Here is a 13456-nt window from a genome sequence, read left to right on the forward strand (position 1 = left end):
TGATATTGTTTTTCATTGCAGAGTTACAGAGGTTAAAAACTCGATCGTTTAGTTTTCAGAAAACTTGCAATTTTCGAGAATTTGTATTCAAATACTGACGGTCTAAAAATCGATAATTCACAACCAACTGCCACTAGATTTTAGCTTTTCGTTTTATATGCAACAAACCTTATCGAAATTGGCGCAGTGGTTGCACAGACAAACTATTTCTCCTTTCCCATGTAATTAGACAGGAGCGCCTGAGCTAAAGCTTCCTCTTAACAAAGTGCCAGAAGAGATATTTTCCAGCTGCAGTCGCGGACGAGCTAAATTTATATTGCGCGATTTTCTGATTGATTTCTTAGTTGTGTCATTGTTAATATGCTGCACTTTTATTTATTTATTCATTTACTTATTCACCGCAAGGCGTTACAGAGGGGAGTGGGGGTGTGAACAGCAATAGGAAAGTATAAGAGCAGGTACGCTTCATCACAAAAGTCCCTGAATTGCAGACTTCAACGGGTGCAGGGGCTGCGAAGGAGACGACATAGGTAGACAGGCGATTACAGTCGACGCTGTTCTTTGGGACAAATACCAGCGTCGACTTTTCTTTGTATGTAACGGCTAATATGTGTAACATATCTAATGCAGGCATTTCTATTGCCTTTCTTTCCTTCTTTTTTTATATTTTTTTCTATCTATGCACAAGAGTGGCGCTCAACAGCGATATTGTCAGCTGTCTGGCGTTACCCCACAAGCCGTTGTGATTTTGGCAGCAAGATTCTCGAGCTGTATAAGGCGAATTATTCTCTATATCGAAAAAGCGAAACAAACCGACCGATACGCACGCACAATAACTCCCTGTTAATTAACTCGGCATTGGATACTAGCGAAATCGGGGCGCCGCCCGACACTTCAGCTGGAAGTGGTACTCCGGCACCACTGCCGACATTGAGGAAAATGAACTGGTGCAGGTCTACACAATCTAGCGCATCGAGAACTATATTTTAGGTCACGCTAAGAAACAGTTTAAACAGAGGCAAATATTAACCGCTTACCACGGCGTTGTTCTGTTATCTACGATTCCTTCTTTGCTTCTTTTCTTCGCTGGATAGAGATAACAGATCCGCACATAACGAATGCGTCACCAAATTTTGTTGATGTTCGCTATAAGCGAGCTTCGGTGTATCGAATTACCCGATGTATCGAACTATCCTGAGCGCATAAGCCCGTTCGTTACACTTGGTTAGAAATGACACAAAAATACAAGACGACAAGCAAGAGCAGGCGACAGGAGGCACCTATCCTGTCTTCTTCTTATTTGTCGAATTGTCTTGCGCCATCTTTACCGACATGAATAGGTACAGTCAACCACAAAAGTTTACGGACCACAGGATCTCATAAAACGATCAATTTCCGAGCAGCCTGTAACACCAGTCATTAAAACCGAACATCATAATGTTGTTCGCATACACTGGTAGAGGCTGCAAATGCGAGTACTAGGTTGCGCTGTGAGGCTGCGCAGATGTCCAGCTTTTTCCTCAGATCTCGTGTTCCGTAAAAGTGTGTCGTTCACTGTATACCAACTAGGACAGCAACAAGTTCGCTGGAAACCGGGCAATAAACGTCCGGCACGCCAAACCTGATGGAACGTTGCACTGGCCGCGCTGCCGCAATCGCCGCAGCAGGCGTCGGCAGCAGCGGCGCTCTTCTTCCCCACGCGGTGGCAGCCCTGACAGCGGCCCCGGGCTCCGGCATTGCGACAGCCCCCTGCCGGCCAGGAGGAACAGGAGAAGGTGGAGGCGGAGGAGGAGACCCAGGGCGCCGGCTCCGGCGCTAGACGCGGACCAGCCTGCGCGGCTGCGGGCCGGTTCCACGGCACCAGAAACGACGAGGCTGAAGTGCCCGGAATGTTGGCGGCGGCGGCGGCGGCGGCGGCGTTGTTGTCGCCACCCGGCTGCCAGTGCCCGACGCTGGCGACGACGTCCGTGGCTTCTTCGACGTCTTCTTCTTCCGGTTCGCCGAGACGCTCTCCTTCTTCTTCCTCGCGCCACGGCTGCTGCTGCTGCTGCCCCCTGGGGGAGTCAGGCAGCAGGCTAGATGCCGGACTCGCTGCGCGTACACGGACACGCGAACAAATGCGCGCGGCGACGCTATAGGTTGCGCCTCGCTCCCGCGCATATCAGCCTGCGCACGTTGACGTCGCAGGTGGTCGTGCGGGAACCGCATGCACAATTAAGCGTAACTTCGCGCGCCTTTATAAAATTAAATTATGGGGTTTTACGTGCCAAAACCACGATCTGATTATGAGGCACGCCGTGGTGGGGGAACTCCGGAAATTTGGACCACCTGGGGTTCTTTAACGTGCACCTAAATCTAAGTACACGGGTGTTTTCGCATTTCGCCCCCATCGAAATGCGGCCGCCGTGGCCGGGATTCGATCCCGCGACATCGTGCTCAGCAGCCCAACACCATAGCCACTGAGCAACCACGGCGGGTCGCGCCTTTATAGAACGCCCTCGCAACTGTTTCCCCGACGGGCGAAGAAAGACGCGACGACCACGCCCCTACAGATATGCTAATACTCCCGTCTCGTTTACTTTTGTAAGCTCCCCTCAAGCAATCGGAACTTCCGTTTAGGGTAGCTGGCCACCTTGAGAAGCGCGCAGGCCCCCGAGTATATTGAGCGTATACAGTCGAACCCGGGATATATCAAATCTTAAGGGGACCACAAAAATCTCGACATATAGGTAATTCGATATATAAAATAAAAATTTTGTACAATAATTTTAAGGGGAATTTAGTGTTGTTCGTTGTACACAATAATTCGTTATATGCGGATCCCATATATGCGGGTTCGACTGTATAAGGTGCGTGGGCGTATAAGTTCGTGTAGACTGGAAATCCTAGTCAGATGCGGCCCTACCCTCCTATCAGCCAAGACACCGCCCCCCCCCCCCCCCCCCACACACACACACACGCACACAGCTACGCTTGCACACCAAACGCGCCATCGAACAACACAACTCGGCGTCTATCCTTATCATCATAATCAGGAATCGAGGCGTAATATAACGAATCTCGCATTACGACTTATACGTGCATTAAACAACACACACACAGAGAGACGACATAGAACACAGACGCGTGTCACGAAGGCGTTCAGCGCAGCACAACTATAGTTCATGGACGCAGGGGAAGAACAGGACGTATACGCGCACGTGTTCTGCGTCCATGTACTATACAGTTGCATTACGCTAAATGCCTTCATACTGACGTATACCAGCATGCCCAAATTACAACCATGATAGACGCGTGCCGTTAGTCCCTAGATGCGAGAGCGTAGTTATCGCCTCATTAGCTGTGAATCTATATTCGTGGTGCTGCAGGCGGTGTACGGGCTTGGGGGCCATTGTCAAGTACGCGGGCACTTTCATCGCTCCCAGAAACGGGTTCCACTCATACATGGCAAGACCCTCAAGGTCAACCCTGAGGCTGTAAAGTCGTCCAGATATAGACAGCAGCACCTATAGCACCCCGCCGAGACCAAATTCTTGTAGCGCTGGATTCATCGATGCTGAAATAGCCTGATATAGCTCCAATCTCAATGCCCGGGCTCCGTGAACAACCTATAACTCATTACCGCCAACTAAGAAGTGTACGAGCGCGCGCTTGTGCTCGCCTGCGTGCGTGCGTGCGTACGTACATAACTATACATCCGTGAGTGGAAAGACAGTTAACACAACATTATGTAAGTGGCACGAACACCTTCTTTAGTTAAGTAATGTCTGCAAACGACTGGATCTTACCTTTTCGTTTTTTTTTTATTCGTAATAAGTGCATAATAAAAACGCTTCAACTTTCGGAATCTAACATGAATAGATTGTAAACGTACTATTTCCTAACATTCCTATATCTATTCGCATTGGGTAGCCTCAGAAAGCAACGACCATGAAAAAAAAAAAAAAAACAGGGGGGGGGGGGGGGGAGGGGGGTAGTGGCGTCGGCAGGTGACACTGATTGCGCACGCACTAAGCAGCGCAAGCTTTGGGAAGCTCTTTACTTTTCGAAGCGAGATAGCATGCCTTAGAACGCGCACGTATAAAGTGAGTTACAATAAGGAGGAAGATAAGCATCTGCTTGCTGCAGTAAAGCTAGCGGGGGTGGGACTGCACAAAGTCATTTTGGAGCCATTTTTGGAGCAAGTAAAATTGCGTTTTGGAGCAGTTTGGAGCACACAAAATTGCATTTTGGCGCAGCTTGGAGCAGACTAAATTTCATTTTGGAGCGATTTGGAGCAGGTAAAGTTTCGTTTTGAAGCAGTTTGGAGCAGGCCAATCTGAATTTTGGTGGCATAACGGAATATGGCAGCGCCCTTCGAAACCACGACGAGACAGAATAACCGAACACGAAGCGCGTAGTAGAAGCGCGCTTTGTATATCCATAGCGTAGTAGAATTTCGAAGAATGGGTCGAGCGGCGGCACAGCGCATGCTTTCCTGTAAAGCCGAAAACATCGGTAGCACTACGATCGAACTATATTCCGGCGCCGACGCTCATGATGATAGCGTAAAATGTGCTCAGACAATGCGGTCCAGTCGACGCGGTAGCAATTTCTGAGTCACCATATGTCCCCGCAGAGCCAGAGAGCCGCAATCAACCCTGGGCTGGTATCAAGTAAAACCATTCTTATCTGTTTTTATTCCGATAGCAAATATATGGGCACTGCAGGCGCATTATTGCCGTCATCGTCGCCGTGATGTTCCGTATAAAGTACAGGGGGCGATAACATGGTCGCCGCGCGCCGTATGCTGCATGTGCGAGTGGAAGCGCGATGAGGAAATGAAGGTCTACGCGACGAAAAGCTGACGACGTGAAAGCCGCGCGAAAGACGCTTTCACGCGATGAAAGCCGACGGTGCCTGCTCAATCTCGCGCTCAAGGCAAGAAAGCGTGGAGGAAACGTGCCGTCTTCCACCGCGCGCAATGCACCGGCCGGGGGTTTCTACTCCGGCGGCTGCGATCCTCATCTGCGAAGGGGACAGAGTGCTGATAGCTTCGTTTGCGCTGTGTTTTCGCCGCTTAGTTTCGCGTTGAAGCGAGACGCAGCACGAAGGTCAATTCGCTTGCTGCTACTGCCGCGCCTCCCCACTCGAGCGCTTTGGCAACGAGTTTCCGCGATCATCCAGTCAGATGTGTTCGTGTTTGCTTGTGCGCGCATGACACCATGCTTGGTAATTTAGTTAGTAAGCGAATGTTTACAAGCATATACGCCCGATAAAACTACTATCCTTACTTCGTATGGCTGTCCTACTAATTTGCTACCACAATACCCGCTTCGCCTTTGGGGCGAAACTGCGACTTTTTATTCCAAATCCGGCATTGACCCTTCGTGATGGGTCAAAATAACTCAAGCCTCGCTCCTATGGGCATAAAAACAGATTGAAATAGTTTTACGTCATACCGGCCTTAGGGACAGAGACACCCGCCCGCTGAACCCGCTGCAGCGCGCGCGCCTCCCTAATATCAGGGTCCTTCAATATCTGCTAATATCTAGTTCGCTCGCAGAGCCCTAAGCCTATTTTCGTAGTTTTCCGCCTCAGCTAAGGAGCGCCGCGCCGCTCAGCCCACTCAACCGTATTCTAGCACTCTAAATACAACCGCCCTGGCCGTCCCGACCGTAGCGACAACAGCCGAGAGTGGCCGCGCGCGCGCCGGCGGCCACTTGCCGGAAGCGCCGAAAAGTCCAGTGTCACAAGCGCGAAAATTACGAGAAACTGCGGGAGGCACCGTCGCGCGGTCTGCGGAATGTGAACGGCTGCACTCTTTTTTCGAGAACGAATCCGTTCGCTGTTCGCGGCCACTGCCGGAGCACACATGCCGAAGCCGCTCTGGCGCAACGTCGCGCAGTTTCGGTCAATTTTCTGGGTTTGGCGCAGTGCGGCGCACGAATCTGCGTTCGTATCAAAATGGCGCAATTGGCGCAGGAGTCCCACCCCTGAGCTAGGGAAACGATGGAGCGCGTTCTATTGGAATGTGAAGATATCTGCCCAGCAGTCGATTTAGGCCCTTCTGGCCTCCTTGAAGCCCTTGTGTTCAGCGATAGCAGGGGGATAGTAATCATGCCCGCAACAGAGTTTAGCAAGAGGCGACTAGAAGTTTGGTGGCAGAAAAGTAGGGAGACGACAAGCAACGGAGGCGTAAAAAAACAAGGTTCCCAATATGGGTTCAGAAAGATTGGCGATGAGAATTCCTCGCGTTCTTTTTTTTTCTTTTTCTTTTTTTGATGATAGGTAAGACATTGGTCAAAATAATAACAAGAGCTTGGTGGCGCAACCCGCTGCCCCGTTCCAAAGGGGACGCTCATGGCACCCATCCATCCATCCATCCTAAGCGCGGTGGGTTTACCGCCTCATCCTCCATCCACTACTCAGCCGTACACGCACTGGTAGACAATCCGGTCTTTACATTAGCGAGACTAACTACACCCAGCAATGCACGGTGCAGCGAAGAGCATTGCGCGGCAGAGCGCGCTTGGTGTATCAAGGCTCGCTAAACACTTAGCAACGTTGCAGATGATCGCTCAGCGCGATCCCATTACTGTAAGCAGGGACTAAGCGGGACTAACGAATAGAGTGGGGGGCGTTTAACGTACCTCTGAGAGCTCACCCGGCACAAAGCGGGCACTTATGGCCATTTACTAGACCAGTCTGTCTTTCTTTCTCCCTCTCTTTCTTTGATTTTTATTCGTTTGCTTCGTTTTAAGCGGAATCACATAGATCAGCGTTATCGTACTGCCGCGAGACACAGAACTGGTCCGCAATAACAGCGCCCGTTGAGACGTCTCGCGGACACAAGTGCGTAGAAATACTGCCAAAATTTGAAGTTGTGTTCTGCTTAGCCTCTGCTGGGTAAGTGCTAAAACTCACCTCAAAGTAGAAGAACAAGATCCATTACTCGAACGTTCGATCGGCCATGTAATGTGATTCCATTTCTTAGTGTCGTCGTTTTCTCGGGGTGACATTTACAGAAAAAAAAGGGGGGGGCGTCGTTTTATGCAATGACGCACAAACGTAACTGGAACGCAAATGCATTTCTCCGCAAAGTTCGGGAATAAATATATCAAAACTCGCGTCATCATGAGAATTCGTTTCAAGTGGACCCGCCTTGCAAACTCTGCGGCTAGAATTTGTAAATTGCTATATGGGCCATAACATAATTAGTTAACAACATAATTAGTGTTGTTTTTCTTAATTATTCGATAACACATTTCAATTTATTGTGCAAGTAATGTCCGCCTCTTCGAGTAGACCAGCTCATGAACTAGCATTGTGCTATCAGCCACAGGCAACCTTTAAACATTTTTGAAAATGTTCGTTGAAACACCCTGTATATATATATATAGCCAGTGTAGGAAATCCCGAGATATATCCCGAGACTGCGGCATTCAGTGCACTGTCAGTTGATTCAGTCGCACAGCTACCCCTTCCAGCTTTCCATTACCCGCCTTTAAGTAATCCTGCACCCGCCAAAGCTCAAGCGCATCTTCCAGCGAAGTGTTCAGTTTGAACAGCGCTGTTCACGAAACAGCCTGAGGTGGCACCCGTCGTATAATCACTTCGCCAGACAAGAGCGCTTCCAGTAACGGAGCCCGAGCTTTGAGCACGGCGCTCAAGGAACACCGCCGCCGACTTACAGTGACAAGTGCATTCGGCGCTGCGCGCAAGCGTGAGAGAACACGACACCTTTACCGTGTGTCCTTGCGCGCCTGTACGTGCGTGTGTGCGCGTGCTTGTGAGAGCAAGATTGAGATCGGGAGAGCAGGGGGTGGCGGCCCTCAACCTAATTTGAGAACAAAGCTCGCCGCAGACGCGACCTCGCCACGGGTGTGACGCGACTCGAATAAGAAGAAAGAACGTCAAATAAGAAATCGCACGAAGAAAGTGTAAAGAGTGAAGCGGAGGAAGTGGCAGCCGCGCTCCTTGCCCATCTTAATTTGCGGCCGGGGCCCGCGACTCAATTATAAAGTAAAGAAACAATAATTTCGTTACCGCTTCTATTCGTCGACGCCCGTTCGACTCTCGTTTTTATTTTATTTTTAGTTTTTGCAGCCCCGACGGAGCGCTCTCCGTGTTCTCTTAAGGCGATTAACTCGCCTCGCCCTCCCCCCCCCCCCCCCATCCTTCCCACCGCCCTTCTCTCAACCTTATTCGACTCGTGGGGCGGGGCAGGGTCCGCTCTGTACGTTGTAGCCTTTGTCATGTGTACAGCGAAGCACGACCATGCACTGAAACAAAAAAGAAACGTAGAAGGGGAAAAAATGCCTCGGCGTCGCCTTCAAGAAGAGAGGGAGGGCAGGATCCTCTGCACACCTTCCCGCCGGCATGGCTGTCGAATCGGGAACGGATCTAATTTATCCCTGGCGCGCAGAAGAAACCCCGGAAATTCAGGAGCAGAAACAGCAGCGGCGGACGCTTGTTGCCGCTGCGGCCCGCGGAAGGGAATAAGCTGGACGACGGGTTCTATGCGTTATCTCCATCTCTGGAGCGTTCATTAGTTTACCTTTTTTTTTTTTTTTGCTCCTCTCACTCTCTCTCTTTCCTCTTATTAAACTATTTCCAGGCTCGTCCGTCTCCCCACCATTCCTCTATTCCTCAGTCGTTCTTAGTTATCGCTCTACTTTGTTCCTGATTTACCTTAGTTGCCTTCTCCCGTATCTTTCTCTGTTTTTTTTTTTTTTCTTTCTTCACCGGCATTTTTTCCCGAACCTCTTCCTCATTCCCCCGCTTATTTCTCGCTGTATTTTTTTCTTCTTCTTTGCAATCCGCGTATTCTCGGAATTCTTCGCAACCTCTATGTTAGCCTCCTTAGTTATACGCCGTCATCTTTCTTCCCGCCGTGTCTGTATACCTCCTTCGCATACCTCCTCCCCCGTTGTGCTGCGTTTCGTCTTTCCGCATTCCTCCCTGTACGTTTCCCGTTCGTTCCCATCCGACCCCTTCCTTCTGCCTCGCTTCCCCATTTCTTGCTCCTGTTTCTCCTCAACTCTCCGAGAAACCCCGGAACAAAGCGAGAAAAGTCTAACTCTCTCCCCCTCATCTCCCATCCTCTCCTACACAGGCCAGCAGAAAAAAAAAAGATGAAAAAAGGGAAAAAAATGGAAACAGCCTCGTCGGCGCTTTCACCTGGAACTTTTCCCTGAAGCATAGTGGGCTGTAGAACCGGAGAAAAAAAAAAAGAGCTTGGGTGCGCGCGAACTTTTGCAGCAGCAAGACTCCAGGCGTCTGCGTGTGTGTTTTTCTTCCTCAATTCCCTGTTCCTCTTTCCTACGTCATCCCTACGCATGCCGCCGCCGCCGGAACGCGCATGCGCGGTAGCACGCACGTCTGCTTACGCGCCGTTAGAGTGAGCTACGCGTGCGCGTATAATACAGCGCGGGTTTCCAGGAGGAACTCGTAGAGCCGTGAAACGCCGCCGGTCGGCCGACGACGGCGCCCTGCCTAATTAAAAACGCCCGCCTCCCCCCCCCCCCCCCCCCCCGCCTACCTCATATATCTATAGCCCGTAGCTGACGCAGGAAGGAACCGCGGTTCTTTCTCGAGTGCATGTAGCACCTGAGCGTTTAGGCTTTCAACGCTACGTATATATATATATATATATATATTATATATATAATTATATACTTTTCCCATTCTTTCGGCTGATGTTTTAAATGTTCGGGCCACCACTTTGTGGTTTGCGGTCTGCGGTCTGCACTTATAGTCCTTTGCGATTTTACGTTTGTTTCGTACTGCACTATAAGGTAACTCCCAGCGTTTATTCGGCACGGGATTTAATATGCGCCGCTTTTAAATGCGAGGCATTTCTTGGCAAACATTTGCCACTTTGACAGTATCTATCTATCTAGCCGGCTACGTCTTGATGCTCTCATGGTCGTTTCGTTAACTTGGTAGGTACCAAAATTGGCCTAGTATGACAAGAGCGTATGACGAACATAAATGATAGGCCATGACATAAATGTCATGGCATGCGTGTAATGTAAGTCATGAGAATGACCCAGCGAAAATATATTAACACTCAAAAACCACTGAAATGGGTTCGTATGTAGGTACTAAGTAAAGGAAACACTAAAGGATGATGGTAGAAGTTATAGTCATGAGATTGACTCAGCAAAAATGACAATGACTTAGCGAGAAAAATTAACACTCAAAAGAGGACGAGGAGGCAAAAACCTCTGAAATGGGTTCGGACGTGGGTACTAAGTGAAGGAAACACTAAAGGATGATGGTAGAAGTCATATTCATGAGATTGACTCAGCAAAAATGACAATGACTCAGCGAAAAATGTTTAACACTCAAAAACCAATGGAATGGGTTCGGATGTGGTACTAAGTGAAGGAAAAGGCTAAAGGTTGATGGTAGAAGTCATAGTCATGAGCATGACTAATGCTTTCGCCTTAAGGTCTCTTAGGAATAACTAGAGGGACTCCTGAGGACTCATGACATGAATGTCATGACATGCGTGTCGTGTAGGTCATGAAACGGCCGCCTACGTCTTGGTGCTCTCATGGTCGTTTCGTTAACTTGGTAGGGTCCACGCACACTGCTTCGCATAACATCGATTCCCACAGGGCGTGGGATCTGCCAGCTTTTTTTTCTTTTTTCTTTTTTTTTTTTTCGTGTTAAGCGGCTGCTGCGAAACGCACGCGAACGTTGGGCTTGCCCGTGTGGTCGTAAGACTGCCGGCCTTCGGTGCGCGATTAGAGCTCGACCTTACGCGCGGTAATTTGGGCGATCACCTTCGCAAGACATCGCGTAAGATATCGCGCGTCGAAGTGGACGCGCCGAAAACGTTCCTGGCTCTGTGTGAGAAAGCGAGCTTGGAACAGCGCAACTAACGCTGCAATGACTGTTCCTGCTGTTTTGTCTCACGGCATACAAGCATCGCGGGCTGCGCCACCGGAAAGCGCCGCTGTGGAGTCGAAACTAAACCGACGCCATGAACAGAATTGGGGAAGGAGGTATTCGCGGGAATGTTAAGGATTTGCGGGGGGGGGGGGGGGGGGATTTAAAGTCCCACTGAATTCAAAGTAAAGTGCGTGTGTGATCGTGCATGTGTGCGTCTATGTGCTTGTGTGTGTGTGCACATTCACATATATGCGCACACATGCAGACGTCCTTTCAGGTGCTTGCAATGTGTTCGTGCGCACGCTTTAAGCGCAGGCCACGTATACGTTTTAGTGCTGAAACGTAAACGCCCCGCAAGAAATGGAAATTTGACGCTCACCGGTTTGCGATGATTCCGACGACAATTCCATGAAGAGCACCTCGTCGTCGCCGGGCTCCTCGTCGAGGACGATGAAATTAGGGTCAGGCACGGCCTCTTCTTCCTCCACCGTTGGCTGCGGCTGCGGTGACGGCGACAGCCCCTCTTCCATCGGTGGCACCTCGCTATGGAAGTGAAAGTGTCGCAGCTGCTGTCTGTCGCGCAACACGGTGCTGAAACTCCGGTGGAGCCGTGTCAACGAGCGTTTATTTAACCAGTAATTTCTTTTTTACTTGCGACAGAAAGTTACACTTTACCTTCGCAATTGTTGGTGAAGCGCCTTGTCTGAAGCCTCTTCGGTGTCATATGTGCCTCCGAGTGTGCTCTCAAGCAAAATGTTACTTACTATAGCGCGTTATAGTTATTCTTTGCACTGACCCACGTAATCAGGCAAGCTTCTTGTGCGCTATCTGTCTAATAATTTCAACAAAAAAAAAAAAACAAGAAAGAAAAAACGAAACAACAGAAAAGTATGCACCGGAAACTCGGATTCGGCAGCCATGATTTGATAAGTGCGTGCTAGATGGCGCCGCAATATACCGGGCCGCAGAAAACACAGCGTATTCACCAAGGCTCGTAGTATCTACGCCTTCGTTAAGCAAGATGCTGCGCGATACAAACATGGACGTGAAGCCCAACAACATGCACTATTGATCTACGCCTTGTTAGCGCAAACTCCTCAGCGGTGCACTTCAAGCGGCAACTGCTGATCAAAAGCACGTACGGTAGTGGCGTCATGCTCAATAGTGATCCGGCCTGTCGGCGCGGCGACGGTAGAGCGCATGTCAATAGCGCATCATGTAGCAGAGCGACGAATGGGCACGAACAACAAGAGACGACACAAGTGCTCATTCGTGACGTCATCTTATCCGTGTACGTCGATACTCGGCTTCTGCAGTATTTACTAGCTTCTAAATTTTCGCTCAAAACATATCGCGTAGCTATTTCGCTCGCAATTTCAACCACACGCGCGATCGCGAAGCGTCGAAATTGCCAGTTTACATACAGTGTGCACACTTAGGCAGGGACGACACGCAACGTATCTAGCATGAAGCGTGCACAACGTAAGCGCTTGCTTGAAACCCGCAGGAGTCAAGAAGTACTGAAAAAGCGATCGAAATAAAAAGAAGAAAACGAGACAGCGCACCTTTGAGCCTGGCGAGCAATTTCCCGGCAGTAACTTCGCACATCAGCCAGCACGACCTGCGAGAAAGTGACATCCGCACATTAGCCCGCTATATTGAGTCACAACGTTTCAGCTTAGCGTATAGGCGGGCGCATGTCAAAACTGCCAATAACAACGCGCCCCCGCGTTATTTTTAGTAATTCTGGGCGTTGTAAACAGCTTTTCTATTCTTATTCAGCAATACAAATCGTATTCTGCACACACAAACAGCAGCTTTCAGCAAGCAGGGTATAAATGTCGCGACATTCAGTAATAACGCACTCGTGTGCTCTAGTCATCTACGAGGTCTGTACCAGTGCAAACGCATACCGCGAACGCCGAACGACGTTGCCGGGAACAGCGCCAACCGAAACATTTTGCGCCGCTCCGCTGTATTCAACCATATGTTACTCCATGGACATCCTTGAATAAAAGAAAAACTAAGAAAGAAAAAGAGCAATATATGCGTGTGTTATGGTCTTATGTAGATTCTGAAGAATATGTACAACAAAGCAGCACATTCCAATAGGTGTTCCACGCGCCTTTTTTTGAACAAAGCTTCATAGGATGTTTCGGTGTACTCATACGCTTGTAAGTCTACGCCGTGCTAAAACTGCCCAATATGTTTCAAACAGACTCGTTCTTTCAATTAGTTGGTAACGGGCTTTGCATGTAAAAACCGCTGCGCCCGCAACAGGCGAGTGAAATAGCTTAGAAATTGCGCCAGTCGCAACCAACTTTGATTTTAAGCGGACAATTAACACATTTATCAAGCAACAGTGCAGGTTGTGTAGTGCACGTGAATCGCAACTACAAAACCACTGTGTCTGCGAAATACCGTCACTTCGTCAGGCACCAGAAGAAGAAAGGAATCATCACAGTTCTAGACACGCGCAGAGTAGTAAACGACAATGGTCATTTTAGCCGGATCTGCAATCTGAGCATACTTCCTAACACTTATAATATACGAGCTAGCGCTTAGTACAGAC

At 49.5% G+C, this 13456-nt stretch overlaps 1 protein-coding gene across 1 annotated transcript in view; it reads right to left on the reverse strand.

Moving 5' to 3' along the window:
* Positions 1 to 13456, reverse strand: part of LOC119434143 (serine/arginine repetitive matrix protein 1-like) — a 124915-nt gene that overhangs the window by 24396 nt on the left and 87063 nt on the right. Inside the window, exons 8-10 of the mRNA XM_049659074.1 lie at positions 12450 to 12502; positions 11264 to 11427; positions 1622 to 2091 (exon numbers count right to left, since the gene is read on the reverse strand). Coding sequence (XP_049515031.1) covers positions 1622 to 2091; positions 11264 to 11427; positions 12450 to 12502 — 687 coding nt within the window. The remainder of the gene's footprint in view (positions 1 to 1621; positions 2092 to 11263; positions 11428 to 12449; positions 12503 to 13456) is intronic.

The sequence above is a fragment of the Dermacentor silvarum genome, chromosome 11 (assembly GCF_013339745.2).
Source record: "Dermacentor silvarum isolate Dsil-2018 chromosome 11, BIME_Dsil_1.4, whole genome shotgun sequence".
NCBI lineage: Eukaryota > Metazoa > Arthropoda > Arachnida > Ixodida > Ixodidae > Dermacentor > Dermacentor silvarum.